The sequence below is a fragment of the Mesoplodon mirus genome (genome assembly GCF_964341445.2).
Source record: "Mesoplodon mirus genome assembly, chromosome: 8".
Taxonomy (NCBI): domain Eukaryota; kingdom Metazoa; phylum Chordata; class Mammalia; order Artiodactyla; family Ziphiidae; genus Mesoplodon; species Mesoplodon mirus.
The window spans coordinates 32,824,766-32,852,322 of record NC_138984.1 but is presented as its reverse complement, the minus strand read 5'-3'; the positions used below and the strand labels follow the sequence as shown (position 1 = coordinate 32,852,322).

The window sequence follows — 27,557 nt, the reverse complement described above, 5'->3', positions numbered from 1 at the left end:
CCCACCGTTAGCACGATGATCCTCAGGCTGCTCCTGGCTCTCAACTTCTTCCCCTCAATTCAAGTAGCAGGTAAACAATTTTGATTTCTTTCCTCCCCCAACGTTTTCGTTTGAGGTCTTTGGTTCATTTTCAAATTTCAAAGAACTCATGAAATTTGGACATTTGAAGTGTAGTTTTTGCTATGAATGGCAAATTGTTATTTAGAAACTCACTGATTCTCAGGCTATGGCCAGCAAAATATTTTAATGAACTGCCTTTGGAATTAAATCAGATTTATTTAGCTATCAGTTGACAGTGTCCCAAGAATTGTTAGCTTTTGTCTATACATATATATTTTGAAATGTAAGAAAATTGCTGTAAGCAGGTTGGTTCTGAAAGCTCTGGTCTTGGACTGCCTGGATTCACAGCACAGATCCATTTCTTGCTAGCTGAGCTTAGGCTAGTATTTAAACTCTCTAAGCCTCAGTTTCCTTGCCTGTAAAATGGGGATGATAATAACCTCATCTCAAGGTCATTGTGAGGATAAAAGGAAACAGTCCATGTGAAATGTTTAGCACAGTCAGCGCTTGGCTAGCTAGATAAATGTTGGTTGTAATTACCATGTCTACCTGAACTGAATGAGTGCCAGAATGAATTCTGGAGTTGGCACAGAAGCTGGTACAATACAGATGCTAATAAATTAGTTTTTTTTTTTTTTAACAGTTGGCTGAAATCTGTTTTCTTAGGTTGAAATTCTTTTACGTTTCCAGTGGTGATGGGGCGAGACTAAAAACTTGACACTATCACAGTTAACCGCATTTCAGATGAAGAGATGGGGGTAGGAATGTTAATTTGGCTAAGGATATACATAGAGGAGTTATTGGAACCAGGGTCTGAACTACTTTAGTCTGACTCTAGAGCCTGTGCTACTCCACCTAACATGATGTGCTTTATAATTTCTTAGCTCCAGATATGTCCAAGGTTAAATCATCTTTGGAAAATTACAATTCCAAACAGAAAGAGTTTGTTGCTTATGCGGGCTGGAGTTAGATGTTTGTTCAACTCGTTCTCAGAGTTAGAAAAGGGTCCCACTTGGCTCAAAAATTGGACTGTTAGGGGTTAATTGGCATATTGAAATAAGGCTAGTTATATTCCCCTTGAAGATACATTGAAAAGCCAGTATCTTCCATTTTCTTTCTCACTTATTTTGGTAGAGTGGGGACTGCATGATTTTTTGTTGTTCTTAAATATCATGTACATGACCTCCAAAGAATATAATTACCTAACCTGCGTAAGTACGCTAGCTACATATATACCCATCCATTTTGTTGTCTGAGGTGCCAGTAAGCACGTTTACAAATTGTGTGTATTTATAAAAGGTGTTGATATAATAAAAGACATGAACAGGTGATGAGACAGGTTATGCTCCAGTATCTCGTACCCACTATTGGGAGTTACCAAGTATATTTTAAAAGAATCTTCAACATCGATTTAAAAAAACTTTGTTTGTAAGGGATCTCTAAAATTTATTTTTAAAGAGTATTTAAAATTTCTTAATTTATTCGGCAGTAAAGAATGGGCAGAAAAGAGACAGAAGCCTCACTCTGACAGAAAACTTTAAAATTGATAATTGTATACAAAATACTTTTCTTTGTGGAGAGCCATCCATCATCATTTCATTCACTCTCCTTTAAAGATATTTTTTGTAAGACTCAAAGCTTTATATTCGTCCTTTAGAACATTTATTAAAAGGGGGATAGCTAGAAAAGCAGTGAAGAGTTCACACACATGGAAACTGTTATTGACTTTGAGGTACTTCTATTTTTCAAATGCCAACTCAGCCCCATAAAAACTTTTAAGATTTGATGCTGAGAGGCCATCTAATGAAGTAGGAAAGGGGTAGAGAAAGCACTTTCAAAATGTCACTTCCAGTAAGAAAACTTATGAGAAAAAATAATTACAACATACAAAAATGTCTAATGATCCATTCTAATCAGTGGTGCAAAATCTTCCATGTGCTTTTTTTTTTTTTTTTTTGGTACACGGGCCCATCACTGTTGTGGCCTCTCCCGCTCCGGAGCACAGGCTCCAGACGCGCAGGCTCAGCGGCCATGGCTCACGGGCCCAGCCGGTCCGCGGCATGTGGGATCCTCCCGGACCGCGGCACAAACCCGCGTCCCCTGCATCGGCAGGCAGACTCTCAACCACTGCGCCACCAGGGAAGACCCCATGTGCTTTTTGTTTCTGTCTTTACCCTCCATGAAGAAGTTACAGTTAAGGAAATTTGCTGGTCAAAGTGTACTTGTCCTCCCTAGGATTGTGAGAGACGACTTCTATGTCTGTGTTGAGATATGTGTGTGCATGTGTTTGTGTGTGTATGAAGAACAGTTTTTCCCCCGACTAATTTAATGTCTAACTCATTGCCTCACAACATAGCTTAAAATACTTATTCTATGAAGTATTTTAAACCTAACCTGATGCTTCATGATTAATAACACTATAGAAAGATCTTTACGGCTAAATTAAAGAAGTATGATTTAGGAAGCATGAGAAAACCTTAACTTACACAGTTTCTTTACTAACATGACATGTTTTCTACCAGATAATTGTGCAATTGAGATCCACAATAGAGGATTTTGTTGGATTTTGGAATATGAATCCAGCTTAGAACTGCAGGCCCTTGAAAGGGAATCAATTCGTGGTTGATGATAGAAGGGTGCCTATAATATATAGCACTGTTCATAGGTTTTTCAGCCAATATTGGTTATTTTTCAGCAAGCTAATCATCCATGATGAAGGCAAAAATCAGGACAACACATTTTTGTTTTCACGAGAGCATTTCTTTTCATTTCTTCCCAAACCTTAGCAAAGAAACTGTCAAAAACGGCCAATTCGAACACGACTGGTTTCTCCAGTGCTGCTGCATTCCCCTCAGCACTTCTTTTTCTGAGAGAGGCACAGAAGGCAGGAAAATGATTGGTATTTAATAAAAAAACATCAACAAAGCAAGGTAATTAAAGACCTTATTTTTAGTTCAGCAAATGACCCCTCTGAGGTAGCTGTACACAAAAAGAATCATTTACCTCTCTCAGGAAAGTGTTGCTCCAAGGCGGGCCTTGGGAAAGTAAGGTGGAAAGATGGACATAGAAAATGCAATGTAACCAGCAGCTTGCTGTGTCTACATGACACCCCATACACAGTAGCCAGTTCTTCTGACTGTTAAAAAATTGACTGGGTGTTTTGTCAGTTCCAGTAAATTTGATGGACATTTCAAAAGTGTAGCCTTTGCTTAAGAATTGGTTTTACTCTGCTTTCATACCCTAAGATACTTTTTTTTTTAAAAAGAGGCAACCATCCAGAAAGAACTTTTACAGCAAGGAATGTAAAATTAATACCAATATACCAATACCAGGAAATAGAATGAGTCATTTTCACAGATAGATTAGAAAAAGAAATGAATCTGTGATCCTTACTCTGAATCTCTCACATTCAAACCTTTACTATGGGGGGTGGGGGAGGATCTCGCTGCCTTTCCTTTAAACATAAACCTTCCTCCTTTTTAATATCCTTACTCTATTTTCATGAGTATCAAAATGCCATGTGACTACCATTCACCTTTTATCATGGGTGGCTATCTTCCTCCAAGTATTTCCTGCATGCAGTGTGTTGACATTTACAAAATGCAAATTATTATGCCACCAACATGCCAGAAGAAAATTCCGTTTGTGGTTTATCATCTCTAAAACAATAGCTCTTTATTAGTGCATATAGGCATTGATAAGGATACACGGTTCATTGCAGACTTTCTTGTCTGAAAATCAGAGGGCAGGCCCTCCTTCAGAGCACAGTTATTTATCCTTTTTCCTTTTCATCTTGGTTAAAGTTTTGTTTGCCTTTTTCTTCAAGACATTTCTTATTTATAAAGGTTCACAGAGTCTGGGACTTTTCTTCCCAGTAGATAGTTTAGCTGAATTCCAGGAAAAAAATGATATCTGGGTGGCTTTGTGACAGACTGAAGCAGTCTCTGGTTTTCTAAGGCTTGTTGAGGAATCTATGTCTCTTTTATGTTAATTTCTTTGACACTTTTTGGTCAGTGACATGATGTTGGCATCCAAAAGTGTACCCAGAACTTTTGGTCTGAGAATGGTTTCATAAGAATTGGTCCCAGAAGCTGGAGGGAATGTAACCCAAGCCCTACGGAAAGTAGGTGTCTAATTTCTTGCTTATTACTCTCATTTTAATGACTCTCAACACTAGAAGAGAGGTGTCCTGGATGGGTTTGAGGGCTACTCAGCCCTTTATTAGAGGATGTGAGAAAGAGAGTTTAGACTTCTTGGGCCTTAGGATTTCAATGCTGATTTCACAGGCATCTTAATTCTGTGTGTGACCATTCAGGTTATGTGAGTTTATATTTTCATTCTTGGAAGACGAACGCATGGTGGTGGTGAATTTCTTACTTAACTCTGAGCTGCAACTTTATCTCTGCATCACCATTACCATCATCTTTTTCATTTGTCATCATCTTTATTATCTTGGGGACTCTGGTTGCCAAGGTAACCAGGTTAATGGTTCCTGATGATGTCATAAGAGTCACCCACTCACCATTCACTCTGACCTCTAATCTAATTGTGAGCCCCTTTCTGCAGTATCTGAGTCACCTCTCTGGCTCACCATCCACCACTTAATGTATTCATTATAACAGTAACTCCTGGTCATTACCCACTCTCTCACACAAGAATCTAAATTAGTGACGTCTTACATTTTTAACAATGACATGGATTCCTCTGTTAAGGACTTAGGTGGGTGTTTCTTTTTTTTAAACTTGAGAAGATAGAGGGCTGTGCTTTTCATTTCTTAGGGATACTTGACATGTGATAAAGTGTCAGAACATCACTGAGGCTGTATTTGCAGCTTCCATGTGACCTGACGACTTGTGTTGAAATTCAACAGTACTACTAATAAGGGTGCATAATTTTAGACCAGCTTCAGCAATGTTGAGTCCAGGAGGGTTCCATTTCCAATTCACAGACTCTATCCCATAGAAGGTGGATGAGAATGGGCACATAGGAGGAAGAGAATGTTTCGTCCCACCATGAGGCTCCTGTGGGAACTAAAACAGGGTGTTAGTAAGTTACTGTTCTCAAAAGTTCCTGCTCCTTCTTATGCTTTGGGAAGACAGATCTTCTTTCATGTTCTCATTCCATAGGTATTTATTAACATCTTCTACGTGCTATTTTAGGTTCTGTAACTGATACAAAAACCCAGTTTGAGCTACAATGAAGTTAAAAATGAGAACTGCGAAAACTTTCCAGAATTTTTTTTCTCTTTCAATTTAGGACCACTGTGAATGATGTCCTATCAATGCTAATTTATTTTATGGAAAACAGTGATAACCCAAAGCATCCACAGAACTGTTGAATTCAACCACAGACATTTTTTACAGATGGGAGGGAACTTAGACATCTCTCAATTTATAGAAAAGGAAGTTGTGTTGATGGTTCCTCGAAGATGCTAATAGAAAGATGACATTGCAATGTTTCCTGACATTTTGGGATGCCTTTAGGCTGGACCCATTTTACTTATCCAATCTATCTCCTTTTATACCCTAATACAAGATCCTTAACCTAAATACTGAGAGTTTCTTCAATGTCTCACACACCTGCACTTTATGACCTTTCTGATGCTGTTTCCCTTTTGGAATTCCCTCTCCCTTTCCACACATCCAAATCCTACTTGACTTTCACTTTATGCCTTTCATGCAAGATCCATCTCCCTGAGGAAGCTTTCCCTGGGTATTCAGCCTTTACTACGGTCTTATAAGAGGAGCCCCAATGGGAGTGTAACACGATCTAACAAATATTTATTAAACCTCTGTTATATTTTAGTCTCTATTGGGATCTGAAGGAATATAAAAAGAGGAAAAGAAATATAAAGACTTCATTAGCACACAAGAACTGCTTGTGTAATTAATCAACTTCTCTGTGCTTTTACAGACTTCAGATCTAGTTGAGAAGACTATATGTGACAGGATATAACAGCTGGAAACAGATAAATAAAACTTGGCAGTTTACTACCTCATCATGCTATTTGATGCCTTAATGGCTTTGCATATATTATTCTTGTAATCTGTTATGTCCCCTAGTCCTCTCATCTGAAGAAGTCTTCTGAGACCCTACATGGCAAAGTGAGGGACTTCTTTCCTCATCAGGGTTCCTAAAATTATTATTGTGTGTTGATACATCTGCTTTTTCCCCCTAGACTGTGAGCTTCTTGCAGACAGGATCATGTCATATCCACCCTTATAACCTCAGTACTATGTACAGTGCAGGAATCATTGTAGGTGTTGGACAAATATTTGTTGAAGGAAATGAATGAATTAGTACTAACTACAATGAGGCAGCATAAAATAAATAGTAAGCTTTTACAGAAAGCTGGGAATTAAGCTGGACTTTAAAGCTAGATAGGTTGTGAATGCATGATGTTATTAATAATAATTGCCAGCTAATATTTATTTTGCACCTATAATGTGCCAGACACTGTTCTATGTGGCATTCCCTGTATTAAATCATTTATTCTTTTCTTAAATCCTTTGAGGTAGTTACTATGATTATCTTGTCTGTAAGATGGGAAAACTGAGGCATGAAACAGACAGAACAACTTGCCTGTGGTCACACAGTAATTGAGCCAATCCATACACGCTTGCTCCAGGGTTCATGTTCTTACCAATGCCATGTTGCCACAGGAAGGAGAAGAAATCCAAATGAAGAAATTAAGCCAGGAATATCATTTCATGTTCTTGGAACAGTTGACCAGTCTGAATGTATAGAGGCTTGGAGAGGCAGGGTAGAGTCAGGTCCAACAAAAGATTGAATACTGATAATAGAAATTCAAACTTCATTTTCAAGATATTGGGAAACAGCTGAAGGTTTGTGGAAGCAGGATGGTCTAGAGTGTATGGAGACTAGTGACCAGGAGATCATGTTAGAACACTCTGTCACTTTGTCAGGAAGAAGGTCATAGGATTTGGGTGGCAAAGGTGGGAATAGAAAGGAGTGAGTATTCTGAGAGATGTTTTGAAAGCAGAAATTTCAGGACTTAGTGCCTAGTTTGTGAAAGAGAGGGAGGGTTAAAGAATGATGCCAAGATTTTTGGCTTAAGAGGAATGGTGGTGTCTCCGCCTGAAATCAAGATGTTGTGTAACTGAGTTCTGGAGGAAACTAGTGTTTAACTTTAGACACACTGGGTCCGAAGTAAGGACTTGAGGTATCAGAAGGATGTCTGGTACAAAGCTGAAGACATGGGAACTGGGTAAGGATAAAATATTTAAGCATCCTCAACTTTGGAATATAATTGAAGCCATGGAAATGGATAGCTAATAGAAAGAAGAGGGTATAACTGTAGAAAAGCAGAGTGTTGAACGGAGTCTGGAAAATAGGCCTGGTTTGGAGTCAGCTGAAGAGGAGGATGAGCTAGTGAAGGAGACAGAGAATGTGTTTGGGAAGGGAAGAGAATGAGGCTCGTGGAATGTCACTAGAGCCAAAAGAGGAAAGAGTTTCCAAAGAGACAGTGGTTAATGGCTTTGACTGCATAAGGGAAAGAGAAGTGAGTAATGACTTGGAAAGGCCATTGGTTTTGGCTAAAAGGAAGCCATTTGGGGCTTCAGAGTTTAGGCAAGTGATGGGGAAGGAAGGTAACACTTCAAAGGTTTAAGAAAAGGTGGAGGGGGACAAAATTGAGAGAGTGAAAAGGAGAGGAAATTGCCAGATAAAGTGAAGACAATCAGGAACTTATAACACTTATAATGTTTACCATGGTATTTTGTACATAGTAGGTGTGTAATAAATGTTTGCAACTGAGTGACTTAATTATATTCGACAGGTGGAAGGAGCCAAGTGTTGGTTTTGAGTGTGTGTGTGTGTTGCATGGGTGGAGGAGAGAGAGGGCTATTAGGAAAGACAAGAGGAAGAGGGAGAGAAAAACAAGAGAACGGAGGCAGTTTTCTTGAGGAGATGGGGATGGAGATTTGGAGAATGGGAGTATTAGCGAGAGGAGGACAAATGTCTAAGAAGAACAGGAGGAAGGGAAGAGATTTATAGGGGTAGAGATGAGTTAGGATGAAGCCAGGGTAGATGAGTGGTTCCATACTGGCATATATATATATATATATATTGTTTGATTCTCTCAAGACAGGTCATAGTGTTAAACCTGTCTCCACAAGGGCCACTGGGATAGAATATACCTCAACTTTGAAGAGGTAACCTGTTTGTACTGTAAATTTGCTTGAGTCTTCAAAACTGCACCCTGTGGCTGGGCTTGGCCTCAGCTCACAGCTGTGATAACAGGGTCACAAGGTTCAGGCCAAGCCTGCCCAGCATCACAGGCAGGGCTCCAGTTTCCAGTCAGGGATGTTAATCTTAGCAACTCTCTGTGCTTTTCAGAGAAAGGACATGGTGGCTTGCCCTTGACTTTAGGGAGGCCACGTCTATTATTCTTTTTCCAAACTCAAAATCTAAAACCCCTGATTTATCAAGGTAGGGGGAAGTAATGAAGAGTTTTAGTTTGTTACGCTCTGACTTAACTTTTCTAGGCCTTCATTTCCTCATCTGGTATATGAGGGGGTTGGACGAGAAGGCATCTCAGGTCCATTTCTGGCTCAAAAATGCTTCTTAAGTGGGATAAAAGCTCTAGCTTTTACCAGCTCTAGCAAGGCAACCCCACCCCTTTGTGGATGCTCTTATGATATGATAGAGAAAATACAAGAACTGCAACCAGCCATCTTGGAAATTGTTTGGAGAGATTGTGAACCAGGATCTTAGACGCTAATGTGCTTAGAAATGACTGCAGAGTTTTGGGGGACAATATTGCCTTTGTTCTCCCCTATCTTCCGACATAATGTTAAAGTTTAACACAGTAATTATTTTCAAACTTCCAGGCCATGACTCTTATGTAGGAGAATCTGAATATGCTTAGGTGGCCCTAAGCAGACTTTGCAAAGGTATAAGATTTAGGGAGAATGAAACAGACAGGAAAAATGTACTGTCGTCTTCTTTACAGAGTTGTTTTGAATGAGGGTTTAGAATGATGGTGGCTCAGGAGGAAAATATGGTTCCCAAATTTGGGTACCAGATTAAAATATGTATTTAGGATATAATATATTAATACATGAGGTCTCTAGATACCTGTGGGTATCTGTTAACTGGATTCCTGTCATAATATTTATGTAGAAAGCTATAAAGCCCTGATTACCTGCTATCTGAACTACAGGTAACCTTTAAAGGTAATAAAATTGGATTTTTGGAATGGTCTGGTAGCTTTTGGTACAGGTAGCGCTTTCATATAAATTAAGGTGCCCTGTCATGTTGTCCTCTCAGAGGGTTCTTCCAGCATTAGGAGCCGAGAGGACAACACAGACCCTTGAATGGTAGGGCCTGGGTTACATCACACCCAAGTTTATGTTGCTTTGTGTTTAGGAAGTTTTGGTCCTAGAGTGCTCATACCCTGCATTGCTGGGTAGCGTCTCTGAGTGGTAGGGATGGGTTGTAGTACAGGTCGTGGTTTTTTAGCAAGTTTAATAATAACTGTCACCCTAATACAGATGACATCCCAATGTACATGTCTATCTCTGATTTTCTTGAGCTCTAGTCCGACTCATCAAACTCCTGGACCTTTCCTCCAAGATGCCTTACCTACCCCTCAGACCCAACATATCTAAAACCCAACAGCTCTTTTTCCAAACAGATTTCCTCTCTTCATGTAGCTAATTTTGTTAATAGTCCCTTACCCGGTCCATGAACTCCACGTCATTTTGATTCCTGCTCACCATCACCAAGCATAACCCAGCACCAACACCTTGTCCACCCTTTCTATCCCAGCTGCTCCCTCCACAACTCAGGCCCTAGGAGCTCACACTGATGCTATCGGCCCGGCCTCCTGACCAGTCTCTGCCTCAGCCCTGCCCTCGCTCCAAGCAAGTGCACGTGACCCTCTGTGCTCATCTTGCCAAAGCGGTGTTTACCATCCCAGTCTCAGCTCAGGTGTTTTCAATGTCTCCCATTGCCTTTCTAGTAAAATCCATGTGCCTTTTTCTTGGCATTATAAAGGTTCTCCATGATTGGTATCAGCCGTCTTCACTTACTTCCCCCCTATGTAAATAGAATGCTTAGCTTGTTCCCAATAAACCCTCACACTAAAGGGCATTTCCTTTACCTTAGCCTGTCTAAATTTACTCCAAAGTTCATGGCCCAGTTAAAGGCCAGTCTGTACAGAAGCAGACTCATCTTGTCTGGAAACAAGGGGTCTTCCCTGTGACTGTCAGTGAGCCTCTATAGGGCTCACACACCAAACCTGGTTTTGGAGTGTAGCTAATTGTGAACCTGCTTTAGGATTTCTCCTAGAAGGAAGAGGCTGCAGCTTCTTTTACATCTTCCCATCTCCCAAGAACCTAGTACTATAGGCCCCATTATTTATTTGTTGAGTGAATGCTTGACTTTGTCAAGGCAGAAATCAGAATACCAGAACAATTTTCTGACACACTGAAATTTCTTTTCAGAAAGAATTCATTGATTATATTGATAATTTTTCTCTCTCAATAATTAGTGCCTTAGGTCTAGGTGCTTGGATGGGACTTTTTGCTACTATCTGACCTCTGAGTTACTTTCTGACAGTTGCCTGGAGCACAATAATTTTTTAAAAGGCCAAGGATGATGGTCCTCTACATTACAGTGTCTGCCTGTCTGGAAACACAGACCAAGGCTAAAGGTGGTGCTTAGACTGGTGCTGGCCAATAGCAACTTCTATTTCTATTATCATCTGTAATCGTATGTACTTGTTTGAACTAAGGTCTCTTTAGATTTTGTTTGAAAGTCACACTTGCTCTCGGTAAGAGTTAATGTGCTTGATATAACTTGCTAGTTGTGCATATGCAATCTTGGGCAGGGCTGGTTGCTTGGCCTGACTGTTTTTCCCTACAGAAGTCATTGCTTCCGTCATGGTGGCCTCCTCTACACAACTCTCTTTTCCTTCTGATTCTGGAACCTCTTCCTCCCCTTGCCCCTTTAGATCTGAGCATGGTTATAACTCTGCTGCTAGGAGCTACAGGTTCTAGTACTATCCCCTGTGGTTCCAAACCACTGCCAAGAGTCTTTTTATAAATAAACCCACCTCCCATCGCCCAGTTTTGAGTGTGCCATCTGTTTTCTGCTAAGATCCTGAACGAGACCATGTATACGTATATGGACCACGCTTCTACAAAGACTTTTTTTTTTTTTTTTTTTTGGAGAGGCTTTCCTTAAATCTCTATTCCTTGTGAAAATAAAGAGAGTTTCAAGATGACAGTCAACAGAAAACTAGGTGAAATGACCACAAAGTTATTTTGAAAACATAATCTGAATTACCTTCCCCCCCGCATTTTGACATGGATTTCAGAGAGTCTGGAGCCATTCAAAGTTTGATAGCTTTGTTTTTCTCTTTGTTTTCACTGAGGAGGATGGTGAAAGATGCTGTAGTCTTAGTGTCTTGTGTTCCTCTTTCTCACATCTCTATGAATCCAAGCCACAAGCTAGAGTTACCAGAGCCACAGATGGTTCAGCATCCCTGTCCTCCCAGAAAGCACAGTTCGCCTTACAAGTTCCTGAGCAAACACTGTGTTGGCCTATGGTCAGCCTGCCCCTTATGGAGTCTGCAAAAGGAGGAAGTAGTCAGATGGCCATGTGTTGAAAGGTATCCTGGGCCTGAACAGGAAACGTGCTCAGAGGAAAGTTACGGTAACTTCACCAGCTCTGTGGTCAGGAGGGAGGTGTTCTGTGCCAGGGAAACCAGTGTCACCTTCACAATGCGTTCACAAACATCACAGGGCAAGACGGTTGAAAAGAGAAAGCTTCATTTTCTTTGGTTCCTGCCTAACATGCTAAATTCTGTTCAGTCAGAATTTTAAAAAGGAAGCAACGTGATTAGGATCTTTACAACCTGATTGTTAAACTGCAGAAGAAGAAACTCTGATCATGGTGTGCAGAGATAGAACCTAATAAAGTTCTTAAGAGGTCAGTGGACATTGACAAGGTCAAGAGGGCAAAGGACAATGACATTGCTAAAGAAACATGTACTCTATCTTTTTTAGGACTTCCTTAACTTTAGTTAAGGAATGCGGTTTTCAGTCTTGAGTGCTGCGTATTCCACTCTCGGGTTCACCAGCCTCTGTGTGCCATTTGATTTCTCTATGGTGTTATGACAAGGAAAAGGAAAGATGGAATATCATAAATTAATCATGACAAATAAAGTAATTCACAAAGGCCCTGAAGTTAAGGGTTTGCCCAATGAGGTTTAGATTGAAAGTGATTTTATGTATTGACTAATGTTTGTGTTCAAACTCTTTTGGACACGTGGGCAAGCTGAAAAGGAATTGCTGCAATGGTGTAATTATTGCGTGTGGATCTGAAATAATTTATAAGAGGCATTTCATGGGACCATATTTTCTGTAGGCTTTATCTGGAATCCATCTGTGACCTTCAGGAAGTCTCTGCAATTGTAAACAAAATCTTTTGTGTAGAGACAAAGCAAGTTTGGTAACAGACTTTTTCTAAATATGAAAAAGTCAAGATTGACATGAAATCAAGTCAAACTTGCTGAATGTACAAAACTGGTTTTCTATTCATTCATGATTTAAAATATTACTCCTAGAATCATAAATAAATAATATCTTAGCTCTTCCACAATTTCTGTGACCTTGTTTAGAAAGCCATTTACTTCTTTGGTTTTCAGTTGCCTCTTGTGTAAAATAAGGGATTGGCTGAGATCATCTCCAACTTCCCTTCCAGCTGAGCACTTTTTGCAGGATGGTATTCCAGCAAAACAGGATAGAAAATGAAATTTATCTTGGTCCTGTCCTCTTCCCACTCCATTTACTCCCTTGCTCAATGGTATTCTCCTCCCTAAGTCTCACTTCTGTGCCATTCAACTATGAAGTCCAACTTTGAGAAGGTCTAGAAACAATCACCAAAATTGATTGAAATTTTGATGCGACCTGGCAGAGGGAAAAGAACACTAGATTAGAAGTCATGAGGCTTGAGCCAAGTCCTAAGCATCATGTACTTGTCCTGTAACCTTGAGCAAAGAATTAGACCTTTTTGACCTCAGTTTCCTTGTCTATAAAATGGGCATAAAGATGACTGTCCTGCTTATTTATTTCACAGGTTAATGTGGAGTTTATATGAGATAAAATAGGAGAAAGCACTTTGTAGCTCTATGAATATAGGCCATAGTTACTAATTTGTCAATGTATTTCCCACACTGCATTTTAGGCTTCACCTTATTTTGAAATCAAAACATTAACTGAGCTGGTGGGGAGTGTCCTTTTAGGGTCAGGGTTCCTTTTCTGGTGTTTGGAGCCACACCTTAGAGATGGTTATCCACTCCACCTGTGCAGAGAGTTGTTTATTATTATAGTAATTGACCTATTTACCAGAGGCAAAAAGGGAAAGTTTTGTTTTGTTTTTGGTAACCAAGCTCCCTTCCCCCCTTTCTCATGGAAGCACAAGCAACTTTCAATTTTCCAGAAGTCAACTATATCACAAAATTCACAGATTATCTGTGGGAAATCTTTCAGCTCTCACTGCCGTGCTCATAAGTAGCAGATAAGTACCTTCTCACCTCCAATCTTACTCTTCACATTGGCTGTTGTCAAGGAGGAGTTGTGAGGGAAAGAGGTTTGAGGTTACTGCTTCCTGTCTCCACACCTTTAGCTAGTTTAGCTGCTAGGAAAGGCTTTGAAAAGCAAAGCACTAAATTCATCATCAAAACAACTTGCCAATTCAATTAGAGCCATGTCAGTCAAGCCAATCTTTTGACACCAGAAGCGAATACAACTGATTGACAATGTCTCTCTTTTAACCTAGTAGGTTTGACCTAGGCAGACCTTGCCTAACTACTCACAAGAGGGAAAACTGAATATTTACAGGGAAAGGGGTAGGTCTGCTAAGAAAAAAATTAACATGAGAAGGATGCTTCCCACTCCTAGCACTAACTGGAAGGCAAAAAGGAATCAAACAGAAGTTAGTATGGGGAAGCTAAATATTTCTCTTATTTCTTCTTCTGAGTCTAGATGTGTCCTTAAATTTTACAATATGTCCTTAAATCATTTGAAGTACTGTAGATTCCCTGAAACTCAGAGAACCAAAATACATATCAAAGCCAAATGTCATTTGGTGTTCTGGTTATTTGTTGCTTTGACTGATCCATGTTATTACTTGACTCTCACAGAGTAAGGGGTATGCATTTTCACACATGCTCCATTTTTAAGAAAAAATAAGAGCAATCAGAATTACTGTTTCTATGGGAAGTCATAATGATCACAAATATTCAATATCACTTAGAGCAATTGATTATCTTTTCCTACCACCCAAAGTGAATTTCCTTCCTTTAGTGTCTCTCCAAAGCAGATGTGGATTTTGAAGTCCTATGAGATGGCTTCTCACTTAGGTTTCTCTGAATGACTGACATGAATCAAGGCGGAAGCAAGTAATATAAGGAGATACATGTTAAAAAAAACAAGAGGTTTTGGGGCTTCCCTGGTGGCTCAGTGGTTGAGGGTCCGCCTGCCAATGCAGGGGACACGGGTTCGTGCCCCGGTCCAGGAAGATCCCATGTGCCGTGGAGCGGCTGGGCCCATGAGCCATGGCCGCTGAGCCTGCACGTCCGGAACATGTGCTCCACAACGGGAGAGGCCACAATAGCGAGAGGCCTGCGTACCGCAAAAAAAAAAAAAAGAAACAAAAAAACCCAAGAGGTTCTATCAGTCAAACTTGAATGCAAGTTGAACCCTCAGCTAGGAGGCTGTTGCCACACACTAGCACATATTAAGAGAACTATTGATACTTCAAGCATAGTACCTAATTTTAAAATGATCTGTGGTGACATAGAAGAGGGAGGAAAGTAAACCTTGACAGATAAATTGGACATCTCTTTTCCCTCAAATGACCATGTAACCAATGTTTTTCAAGCTCTTTCCCAACTAAATATTAGTACATAGGGTCACACAGGAAGTGACTTTTCCTTCCCTTGCTCAACTGTTGGATAGGCCATCAACCAGGGGAATACTGACTAGGTAACAGCCAGCCTAGATCTTAGGACCTCAGATTGATCTTCCCTAAGAAGTTTCTCACTTTGTAGTGCTGAGGGAGAATGGGCTCAGGAGAAATGTGATCAGTTTTAACAATGCTGAGGTTTGAATTTGGAGGCCCCATGATGAACAGAAGGGAAATCTATCTTCCAGTTATCTCATTATATCATGCTCTGTGAAGGAAAGCAGAGGAAGACCACTGCTTTTCCCTCTTCTGAAAAACAGCAAACACTGACTAAGATCCAGGGAGTCAACTATGTGACCAGGAACCTTTGAGGTGATTTCCTTTTCCTTTGCAATGATCCCCTAGGCTGGAAGAATGTCTTCTTCACAGCCCAGATGTCCAAAGTTCACCTCAGTTTCTGAGCTGTCTGTTCCAGTCATGTAATGAATGAAGAAAAGACATAGGCAAAAGGAAAACAGTGTTATTTACTGGTTGGTCTGTGCGGCCTGAGGACAGCATTTTTAACTCCCTCACTCATCACATCTAAACCCACGCTGAGTTCTGCCAACTTCAGTCTGGAAATATTTCTTGCGTTCATCCACCTCTTTCTAACCATAGTTCAGACCCTTATCACCTCTTGCCCAGACTACTACAATTGCATCCTAACTGGTCTCCACGTTTTCACTCTTGGTCTCTTCAAATTCACCTTCCACCTTTGTGCTAAAGGGATCTGTATAAAATGAAAAGTTGTACGTATGACTCTTCTGTTTAAAATCTTTCAAAAGGTCCTCATTACCTGCAGGAGAGAGTCCAACCTATGAACTATGCTTACCTTGCCAACCTTGTCTTTTACAACTCAGGTCCAGCAAATTCAGGAAGGTGCAATTCCCAACACCTGCCATACTCTTTCTCCCCTCCTCATCTTCTCTGCCTAGACTATTCTTTTCTTTCTCTTTGTCTTTATCTTCCCCACAGTCCCCTACCTCACCCCTACCCCAACACACATTCTCCTACCTCCCCCGCACACCCTAACACAAAGACTCATCTTAGCTAGGATAACTTTTACTTCATAAAAACCTGTTGAATCAATGTGTGCATAATCCTTATAAGACTCAGGTCAGCAGTCACCTCCTCCAGAAATCCTTAGTTGATTCCCCAGTTGCCCTCACAAACACTTGCAGATCACTCTGCCACTCTTTTTAAAGTTGCTGTCTGTTTTTGTATCTTTCTTCTACCACTAGATTGTGAGCTGCCCAAGGATAGACACTGAGCCCTGCTTACCTTTGGGAAATCAATTTCTCTCTCCCAGTGCCTCTTGGGACAGTGTCTCACCCTGAGTTATGCAAGAGGCTCTAAGCAAACTACTGGAGTGTAGATGCTTGAGCTTCTCTGGCTCCCCTCCCTCTCCAGCTTGCTGTGGGTGCTGGGAGAAGGCGGCCAAACTGAGCAACCGTCCAGGATTGCTCTTCAGCCTTACTCAGTTTCCTTGCCCAGGCTTCCCCTTCCCGCTTTTTAAAAATCCCTGCAAAGGAGTCCTATTCTCATCTTTTTTCTTACATCAGCTCTCAGAGGAAGATCAGGAAGAATTCGAATGCCCATTAGAACAGAATTTAAGTAATTAATAACAGAAACACACTTCTTGGAGTCCTCAATAGGCAGAAGCACAGATACCTAAGCTGAAAAGGAACGCAGATGTTGGCATTTCTTGCTGGGGTTGGCTCTTCCAATCAGAACCGGCCCGGTGATTCTTGCTAAGTAAGCAAAGAAAAAGGCCAAGCAAGATTCAACAAAACAGAAAATGAGTTGGATTTTCCTATCAAGACAGGCTGAAACTTTTGAGTCTTTACGTGTTTATTTTTCAGTGCTTTTAGAGAGTATTTGTCATAATGAATAATAAATGAAGCTAAAGTTGTTGTTGAGAGCGATTTTGAATGAGGACTTAATGAGATGCTAGGCAGAGCTAGCTACTGCTAAGAATGGTACAGTCTGATCACCATCTTTCACTTATTATTTAATGAGATGCTATTGTTTGCACAGTATCATGCAAAGAAGCATAACCTCTTGTCCTTGCTCAAAACAGACTTGGAAACTAGGGGTGTAGAGGAAATACACACAAATCAAAAATTAAACAAATGGAAGCCTATGAAACAAGAGGTGTTCAAAATGTAGAACAGAGAGTAATTATTTTGAGACCTGAGAAGGGAGAGACATTGTAAGCCATGGAGTTGGTGAACAAAGTACAGAGATATGAGTACTCACAGTGTGTCCCTAAATGATCTGGCTAATGGGGAGGGTTTTGCTTCAAGACAATGAGATTGGAAATGCTAGTGGAAGCCTGTGAATTGAGGATTAAAAGTGAGTTTCAACTGTTAAGCCACTGCTTCGCAAACTTGACTGCAAATTAGAATCTCCTGAGAAACTTTAAAAATATTGATGTCTGGGTTCTACATGCAAGGATTCTGATTTAATTCGCCTGGGAATCAAGGTTTTTTTTTTAAGTTTCCAGATGACTCTGATATGCTGTCAGCTTGAGAACTCTGTTAGGCTATAGTGGTTTTCAACCCTGACTGAATATTAGAATCAAACAGGGGAATTGTTAAACCAAAGCCAAACACAACATATAAAATAGGAGAAAATATTTGCAAATCACATATCTTGATAAGGAACTTGTATCAAAAATATTGGGCTTCCCTGGTGGCACAGTGGTGGAGAGTACGCCTGCCGATGCAGGGGACACGGGTTCGTGCCCCAGTCCGGGAAGATCCCACATGCCGCGGAGCAGCTGGGCCCGTGAGCCATGGCCGCTGAGCCTGTGCATCCGGAGCCTGTGCTCCGTGATGGGAGAGGCCACAACAGTGAGAGGCCCGCATACTGCAAAAAAAAAAAAAAAAAAAAAAAAAAAAAATATATATATATATATATATATATATATATATGTAAAGAACTCTGATAACTCAACACTAACAAGACAACCCAGGTAAGTGGGCAAATGATCTAAATAGACATTTCTCTAAAAAGGGTATAAAATAGCTAATAAGTACATGAAAAAAATGCTCAAATCATTAGTCATTAGGGAAATGCAAATCAAACCACAATGATATACCACTTCATAACTCTAGGATGGCTATAATAAAAAAGATGGACAACAACAAGTGTTGGCAAGAATGGAGAGAAATTGGAACCCTTATACACTGATGGTGGGGCTGTAAAATGGTGCAGTTGTTTTAGGAAGCAGTTTGGCAGTTCCTTAACAAGTTAAATACAAAGTTACCATAATGACCCAGCAATGCCACTCCAGGTGTACACCCAAGAGAACTGAGAACATTCACCCACACAAAAACTTGTACATGAATATTCATAGCAGCATTATTCACAATAGCCAACAAGTGAAAGCAACTAATGAATGAAGAAACAAAATGTGGTATATCCATACAATGGGATATTATTTGGCCATGAAAAGGAATGAAGTTCTGATACATTTACAACATAGATGAACCTTGACAACATTCTGCTAAGTGAAAGAAGCTAGATACAAAAGGCAACAAAAAACTAAAAATAGAACTACCATATGACCCAGCAATCCCACTACTGGGCATATACCCTGAGAAAACCATAATCCAAAAAGAGTCATATACCAAACTGTTCATTGCAGCTCTATTTACAATAGCCAGGACATGGAAGCAACCTAAGTGTCCATCGACAGATGAATGGATAAAGATGTGGCCCATATATACAATGGAATATTACTCAGCTATAAAAAGAAATGAAATTGAGTTATCTGTAGTAAGGTGGGTGGACCTAGAGTCTGTCATACAGAGTGAAGTAAGTTAGAAAGAGAAAAACAAATACCGTATGCTAATGCATATATATGGAATCAAAAAAAAAAAAAGGTCATGAAGAACCTAGGGGCAAGACAGGAATAAAGACGCAGACCTACTAGAGAAAGGACCTGAGGACACGGGGAGGGGGAAGGGTAAGCTGGGACAAAGTGGGAGAGTGGCATGGACATATATACACTACCAAACGTAAAACCGATAGCTAGTGGGAAGCAGCCGCATAGCACAGGGAGATCAGCTTGGTGCTTTGTGACCACCTAGAGGGTTGGGATAGGGAGGGTGGGAGGGAGGGAGATGCCAGAGGGAGGAGATATGGGGATATATGTATATGTATAGCTGGTTCACTTTGTTATAAAGCAGAAACTAGCATACGATTGTAAAGCAATTATACTCCAATGAAGATGTTAAAAAAAAAAGGCAACATATTGATGATCCCATTTATATGAAATGTCCAGAATAGGCAAATCAATAGACGTAGAAAATAGATTAGTGATTGACAGGGGCTGGAAAAAAGAAGGAATGGGGAGGGGGCTGCTAATGGGTATGGGATTTCTTTTGGGGGGTAATGAAATATTCTGGAATCAGAGAGTGGTGATCCATTCACAGCTTTGTGAATGTAATAAAAAGCCACTGAACTTTTAAAGTTTACTTTAAAAGGGTGAACTTTAAAAAAGCGGTGAGCTTTATGGTGCATGAATTATATCTTAATAAGTTGTTATAAAAAATGAAAAGAATCGATCCCTCTTCCACCAGCATAGACCAGTTAAATCAGAATTTTGGGGAATGGGACCCAAGCACAGGTTCTTGATGTACAGCTAGCATTGAGAACTATGTAAGGGATGAAAAGCTATTAGTGATTTAGTTCTATGCAGCTCCATTTTCTCCAAAGCAAAAACAAAATACTTGAGTACATGGATTCAAATCCGGATTCAAACCCAGGTTAAACTGTAAATTTCATTTTAATAGATTATTTGACCCTTTAGTATGGGTATGGGGGGTATTGCTTCAAATAACCCTTTAAAAAATGTGAACAGGCAGACAATTGTTAGTATACCTAAAAACAATAGCAAAAATGTTTTTTGTTTGTATTGAATTTTGAATCAAATACACAAAGTGATTTATTGTTTTAAAGAAATTTTGGAGAGTGTTGGTTGCAAAGTCGATTCTCAGTGCTTAAGTGGCCCATTGCTCAGGTGGTTGTAGTTTACTTGGGTTTTAGTCCTTGCTTTGCTCACCATCTGCTCAGTGATATTAGACAGATCATCCAATGTTTCTAGGCCTCATACAGTCACTACAAGAAAAGGGACTATATCGTCATGTGCTAGGGAATGGGGTATAGTGGGAAAAAAACAAGATAGAATAGATATGTTCTCTTCCATCATGCAGATTTCAGGTTCTTTGCTTTAAAAGTGAAGAGATTGAACTAGGTGGTCTCCAGATTCTTTGATCGTTTACTAGGATAGTATAAAGGTATTAGATGGACTAGAGAAAGAACTCTTGTGGGCCTCTTGGGCCTCTTCCATCTTCTGTGATTTAAAGAAACAAATATGCACACTTCCTGACAAGGCTGTTTTCAGAATTTGCTATGGAGGATAAATTAAATTCTTTGGGTTACATTTTTCTTACCTCTTTATCCTACTCTTGGAACAGCCAATAAAAAAAGTCAAAATGTTTCAAAACATATAAATTCCTTCACAACAGGCTGAATCACAAATTCAAATACAAATCTATTTGTTTATGTCAGGTGTTAAAAGCCATTTCCAAGTAAAACACTCAATTAGAAAATTAATTGAGCATGATTAACATGTTAGGAACCTCAGCACAGATTCAAAAATTCCCGATGCATAGCTGTGATGTTCAGTGCCAACAGAAGGCCACGTTCTGCCTTCCAAGTGAAATCACGCTGCACTGTCCCATTCAAAGGAGGATGAAAATAATATCAAAGTGTAAACTCTCAGGATAACTATCTTCCAAAGAGCTCCTGCGTCTTCATCTGCCAAGAGAAATCCGTTGCTGGAGATCTGTTTATTTTGTTAATTAATATATCTTGACTTCAGAAAAAAGTCCTTATATTCTTGTTCTAAGCAAATGATTTTTTCCCCATCCAGAAAACAAGATTTTGGTGAATCAGTCGCCCATGCTTGTGGTAAACAACAATGAGGTCAACCTCAGCTGCAAGTATACCTACAACCTCTTCTCGAAGGAGTTCCGGGCATCCCTTTATAAGGGAGTAGATAGTGCTGTGGAGGTCTGTGCTGTGAATGGAAATCACTCCAAGTCACTTCAGTCTACAAATAAGGAATTCAACTGCACTGTGAACTTGGGCAACGAAACAGTGACATTCTACCTCCAGGATTTGTACGTTAACCAAACGGATATTTATTTCTGCAAAATCGAGGTTCTGTATCCTCCTCCTTACATAGACAATGAGAAGAGTAATGGGACCATTATCCATGTGAAAGGTAACGCACGGCTCGACCAGTGTCCACTCTCAAGTAATGGTTTTCAACGGCAGTCTTGAAAACTAGGTCATGATCAGTGGTGGGGTTGGCTAACTCCCAAAGAGGACAGACCAATGAGGAAGTCTACACCTCTTAAGCCAGTGATATTTTGCATATTTTGATTCCTCTCACATTCTCCTCTAGGAAGAAGGAAGGAAATGTACTCAAGTACCATTCCCATATCATTTAATCTAATCTATTCTCTTTTTCAGAGAAACATCTTTGTCCAGCTCTCCGGTCTCCTGAGTCCTCTAAGCCATTTTGGGCACTTGTGGTGGTAAACGGAGTCCTAGCTTTCTATAGCTTGCTAGCAACAGTGGCTCTTTCTAACTGCTGGGTAAGAGAAGCAACACTGTTTTCATGTGACTTTTCTACTGCATATGCAATTGGACATATTCAAGAATTTTGCCTATGTGGCTTATTTTCTGTTGAACATGTGATTATTTTCTTTTTCCCTGCTAGGTTTCAGTAGGTTCTCTTTTAGCCTATCCAACTTGATCTGAGATAAAAATCGGATGTGAGTTTATGTTCCAGAAGGCACTGATTAGGTGGCCAGGCAGAGTAAGAAGCTAAACAGGTAAATAAGTGTGGGAGATAAATTAGGGTAGAAAATTACCTTTCTTCCTCCCACTTTGCAATGTCATTATGACATATAAAATAGCTCTAATATATACATATGTATAAAAGTCTAAGCAACTTGGGGATCTAAGAAACTGAAGCCAATGAATAACTTTGGTTCGGGGTCAAAAATCATGAGAAATTTGTCTACTGAAATTATGCATTCAAACCTAGCAAGGAAACTAGGTCTGTTTATCTGAGTCATATTTTTATCTCCTCTGAAGCAGTTGAATTTTGCGAGGCCAAGTATGGTGCTGTCATTATGAAACTATAATGGGAGTTAGACTTTTCTGAGCTCTTACCACTGAATTGGAGTTTACGAACTTTTGCAAATGTTCATGCAATAAACTTGGTGTGTTTTTCTCTACCTTCTTCAACGTTGAAGTTTTGGCCCAGATTTGAATGCATATTGATAACCATATCTAATGGGAGGCAGGGACCTCCTTATTTTCTTTCCTTTCTCTTACTCAGAAACTTCCAGTTCTTATGTACACAGTGTGGCACTGATTCCATATTGTCTTTGAATTTTTTTCTAGAAGTTAGATTCATGTACGGGTCATTTCCTCAACAGGATATGTATGCTTCTCAAGGATATAGGACTATTTCTCTTGACATTCACCATCCATCTGGTATTAAGTACATTTAGCTTAGTGCTTAAAGAATGCTTATGAGCTGATGAATTGATAACCCCCATAGAGGCCAAACTAAGGACTTAAATGAGTATGCCTGAAGTATCATACCTATCTTTAAGGCATATTCCATACATCTAACTAATTCATACATGGATCAGTGATTTCTGGAAGCCATACCATGTTGAAGCCATCCTATTTACTATAGCCTTGGTGCTGGGCAGGGTCAGGGTGGAGGAGGAAGGCAGCCCTGGGTTCACAGTCATGCCAAGGATAGATTCAGCCTGGGATCCTTTTAAACTCTTGTCAGCCTATTACCAAAGTTTGCCTCTCCCTCGTTCCCCAAATGCTTCTCCCATTTTGAGAGACTAGGGGGCAGATGGATGCTTGTCAGGCTGCGTGTTGCCTAATCTGCACCTCCAACCAAATCTGTAACCACCAAAGTGGCTGCTTGTTCCTGGAAATCCTTTATATCAGATCATGAGAATTTGCCTATCTTGCCTTCTTCAAGTTGCCCAACTCTGATGGGGGCTTTTTATGTAGTGAAATATTGCCTAAGTTCTTCCTCTGATGTCAGTTGAGTCTGGATCTTGGTGTCTTCATCCTAGTTACCTTTCATCTTTGAACCTCTGTGGAGTTTGCCAATAACATTAGAATTTAGGCTCCGGACGCGCAGGCTCAGCGGCCATGTCTCATGAGCCCAGCCGCTCTGCGGCACGTGGGATCCTCCCGGACCGGGGCACGAACCCATGTCCCCTGCATTGGCAGGCGGACTCTCAACCACTGCGCCACCAGGGAAGCCCTCAGTTCTTGTTTTTATCTTGATCCCCTTGGAATATCAACTTTTTAATCTAAAAGCCAGGTGCAGTGCCTTTTGGGGTACATTTCCAGGACAGGTGCTCCCCTGTAGGTCCCCTGTAGTATGCTGACCTAAGTCAATGTACTTTACTAGCTTTGTAAGAAGTAGTTTTGGAAAACTGTTTTAACTTTCAGTGGCCAGAAGAGTACTGCTCACCATTTAAAACTTATTGTCAATATACACTAGAATATCAGTTACTATAAGCAGGGACTAATTTGCTAAGTGACTCGAATTACCCAAAGGGACAAAAGTAGCTTCTATTTTTAATGAGTTTAAAAAGTTTACTTTTAAATTGGAAACATCATAAATGCAATATGCTTTTCTTTGGCAGCACTACTAATTCCTAGTGAGGTTCATCTTCCTTTGTTTTGAGAAAACTTATTTTGGTCTTATTCTGTCTCATGAGCTCCCTGAAAATTGGGAAGTCCCAGTGCTTGGCATACCTTATCTTCTTCTGTGGCCTCTTGTGGTTAATTAGGTTACCCAATAAGAAGTATCCTTTATTTGCAACTCAAACATAGGTCTTTGTACTCTCTGACCAAAAGGGTGTGCAATAAATATATAAGTATATTTCATAGAATAACAGAGCATTTTTACCCAGGGCTCATCTTTTCCGGATACTGTTTAAGCGACTTGCTGAGATAGGCAGCCAGGCCATCAGGGATCTCTAGTAGCCATTTCCAGGGTACTTTTCTGGGATCCTATTTTTGGCTGGTCTGCATTGTGCCTTGGTGTAAGATGCCATTTTCTGGAACTTCCTGAGGGTCTGTGATGTACTGCCGTAGGCAGTTCTAGGCTGAGTGCGTTTCTGGGAACAGCTGCAGATTCTATCTCAGTTCTTGACCTGTTGCTGACATTTGAATAAAGAAAGAGCTCCCCTCTGCCAGGCAGCCACAGACCAGCACCTGTCACTCTCACTCAATCCTCAATTCACTCAGTTGAGATGGTAAACCCATTCTCCTTCTTAGTCTAAAGGAGCCTTTAAAAAACACAGTTTTCTCCACTATAAATCACACTGTGGGGAATGTGAATAGTGTGTGTACAGGTAGTATCTGCCTTTAAATCCAGTGGGTTCTTGAAGACCATGTCTTTTAAATGAATTACCCTGTGTATGCCTGTGTCTTTCTGCTGCTTCCGAGAAACAAGTTGGTAAGGATGGGAGTAGAAGGAAGAGGAAGGGAAGAGTGGTCCTGAAATCACACATCTTTAGCAGACAGTGAATGTTGAAGGGCTAGATGACTTAGTCACAGAGACATGTAAGGTGAGTACTCTGCACACGTATATGCATATGCTAGATGAACATGGGCACTGTGGGTTCTGTATACTGTTCCCAGCATGTCTCATTTCCATCCCACTGTTGTGTTTACAGTTAGGGTGAAAATGACTAGATCTGCTGTCTGATAACAGCATGAGGGTAAGCATGGGAGCGGATTGCAACAGATCTTTCATAATTTTGGTGCAACCCAGAGAACCTCAGAGCCAAGACATCTTCATTATGGGGGCCCCTCTAACTAGCTATAGTTTAATTTGAGTGTCCAGAAGCAAAGTCTGTCTCTTAGGAGTCTGGCAAGGGAAGTCATCAGAGTTAGAGTAGGTACGCTAATGCCTCCCAGGATATCAGCAGCAGCCTTCCACATTTATTTGGGGGCAGACAATTCCTTGCCTTACTCCTGCCCTGCCATAACCCTGTGCCCAAGAGATCTCTAGTCCTTTATTTATAGAAAGGATGTAGAACCAAGATGTTTGAAGGGCAACTTCCCTCACCCCCTTGGTTTCCATAGCTACCTCTCCCTGAATGCATCCCCCAATTATGTCTGTTTAATGCTGTCCTCTTCTTACTTTCAGCTAGATAACCCCATCCATCATCTCAAATCCCAAATGACCAAAGCTGAATTGATAGTCTCTTTCAAATCCACTTTTCCTATCATCTTGCCTTATACTTATGGATGGACCATCAACCTCCTGATCACCCAGGCTCAAATCATCAGTCATATTTGAGTATGGGCAAGAAGGAGGACTCAGGCAGTAAAGCAATATTCATTCTAACTTGATGATATATTTTGTATCCATTGCTTCATTTTCATTCCTTTCTTTTTCATGATCAGACTCTTCAGATCAGGATTTCTCGGTCTTGGCACTACTGACATTTGAGCTGGATAATACTTTGTTGTCAGGGGCTGCCCTGTGCATTGTAGGATGTATAGCAGCATCTCTGGCCTCTGCCCACTAGATGCCAGTAGCATTCATCCCAGTGTGACAACCCAAAATGTCTTCAGATGTTGTAAAATGTCCTCTGGGACAGAGGATAAGGGAGTTGGAGGTGTCAAGGATGAGGCTTGGGCGGTCTGGTATGGGCAACTGTGTATATGGTAGTGTCACTCACTGGGATGAGAAACACCGGAAAAGACCATTTTAGGGGAAGATCCTGAGTTTCTTTCTGGACATGTTGAGTTTAAAGTATCTTTGAGGTCTAGTCCAGAGATATAAATTTGGGTGAATAGGTGGCAATTGAAACTGTGAATGTGGATGAGGTTGCCTAGGGAGAGAGGATGGCATGAGTCGAGGAGAAGGCTTAGGACCAAACCGTGAGGAACTCTAACGCTGAACGGCTAGTTAGAGAAGAATGAGCTTGCAGAGGAGGCAAGGAGGGAGTGGCCCCAGAGTGCCAGGATGAGAACTGGGGTGGTAGCACCTCACGGAAGGCAAAGCAGAGCATTTCAGAAGGGAACAGATAATCTCGAATGCTGCTGAGAGCTCAAAAGATGAGGCCTGAAGACATGTTAGTTTTATTTAGTGATATGGAGGCCCATTTTTTACCAACCTTTAACACTCACTCCTGCCCCTTTGATAAGGAAGGTGGGAAGGACTCAGGTAGGAGTGCATGGAAATAAGGCCAGCCTTTGGCTTATTTATTCTGGTGCTCATGACATTCATGTCCAACGTATCAATATTTACTTATGCATCAGGTCAGGCCTATGTGCCAAGAAATAGACTTTTTTTTTTCATTCTGGAGAATTCTGAATCCAGAAATCTGGATGGCTTTCTACTTTTAGAATTTTTATGGAACTTTTATCAAACATGTACATTTTACCATCACACTGATTGAGAAAATATGACCCTCAGTCAAAACTTTGCTAAGATTCGTGGTAAGTATAACTCTTATTCTAGGGTTAGTATCACCCCTCATTCCTGGTAGAAAGTCATCCAGAGGGAGCTGTGTCTGAGGGATGGAGATGAATGACGCTATTGTCTTTATGGAAATATACATACATATAAAGGAACAGGACTGTAACTAGTTGTCTAGAACTGTAACATCCATTTAATTTGGACTCCACTGCTATGAAATTGTGACTATTCTAGACTCTGGAGGGCTGAAGGTCCTCCTTGGTTAATCATGAAAAAAAATGGCTTCTTGAGCAAACGACTAATACAAGAAGATTGCAGTGGGGATGCTTAACCTTTTCAAAGGAGGAAGGGCCTTCAAGAATATTCACATATCATCAGCGGATATGTTAATTAGATATGCTTTTGGAATTCAGTTCAAATGGCTGCATTGAGAGTAACAGGGGTGCATTTCTCTAAAATACTTTCTTTGATTCAGATTTTTCAGGTTAATTTGGAAGAGTCCAAAGTAGTTGGGTTTGATTGGTCATTATGCAAGTCCAAGGTGCTCAATGAATTCTGGTTTGTTCAGCTTCCTTTGACTGTGTTCTGAAGAGTTGCCCCCAAATCTTAGCACTCCTCCCAGATATCTCCCTCTGTGTCCCTGGCCCCCTTCACAGTGACATTTCTCTTTTCTGCAGATGAAGAGTAAGAGAAACAGGATGCTTCAGAGCGACTACATGAACATGACGCCTCGCAGGCCGGGGCCCACCCGAAAGCACTACCAGCCCTACGCGCCAGCACGGGACTTTGCAGCCTACCGTTCCTGACACGGACGCCTATCCAGATGCAAGCCGGCTGGCCCCTCTTCACCTGCTCAACACCATTGCTCTGGATAGGAAAGGACTGCCTCGTCTTCAGCCAGCCACCTTGGCCTCCTGTTAGGCCACCAATGCTCATTTGTCTTGAACAACTA

The 27,557-nt window shown here is 40.7% G+C and overlaps 1 protein-coding gene across 1 annotated transcript; it reads left to right on the top strand.

The window, feature by feature from the left end:
- On the top strand, positions 1-27,557 carry CD28 (CD28 molecule). Its single transcript, XM_082630457.1, has 4 exons — positions 1-70; positions 20,981-21,334; positions 21,586-21,710; positions 27,283-27,557. Exons 1-4 carry the CDS (start codon positions 16-18, stop codon positions 27,409-27,411), a joined length of 663 nt encoding a protein of 220 aa, XP_082486583.1. The 5' UTR covers positions 1-15; the 3' UTR covers positions 27,412-27,557.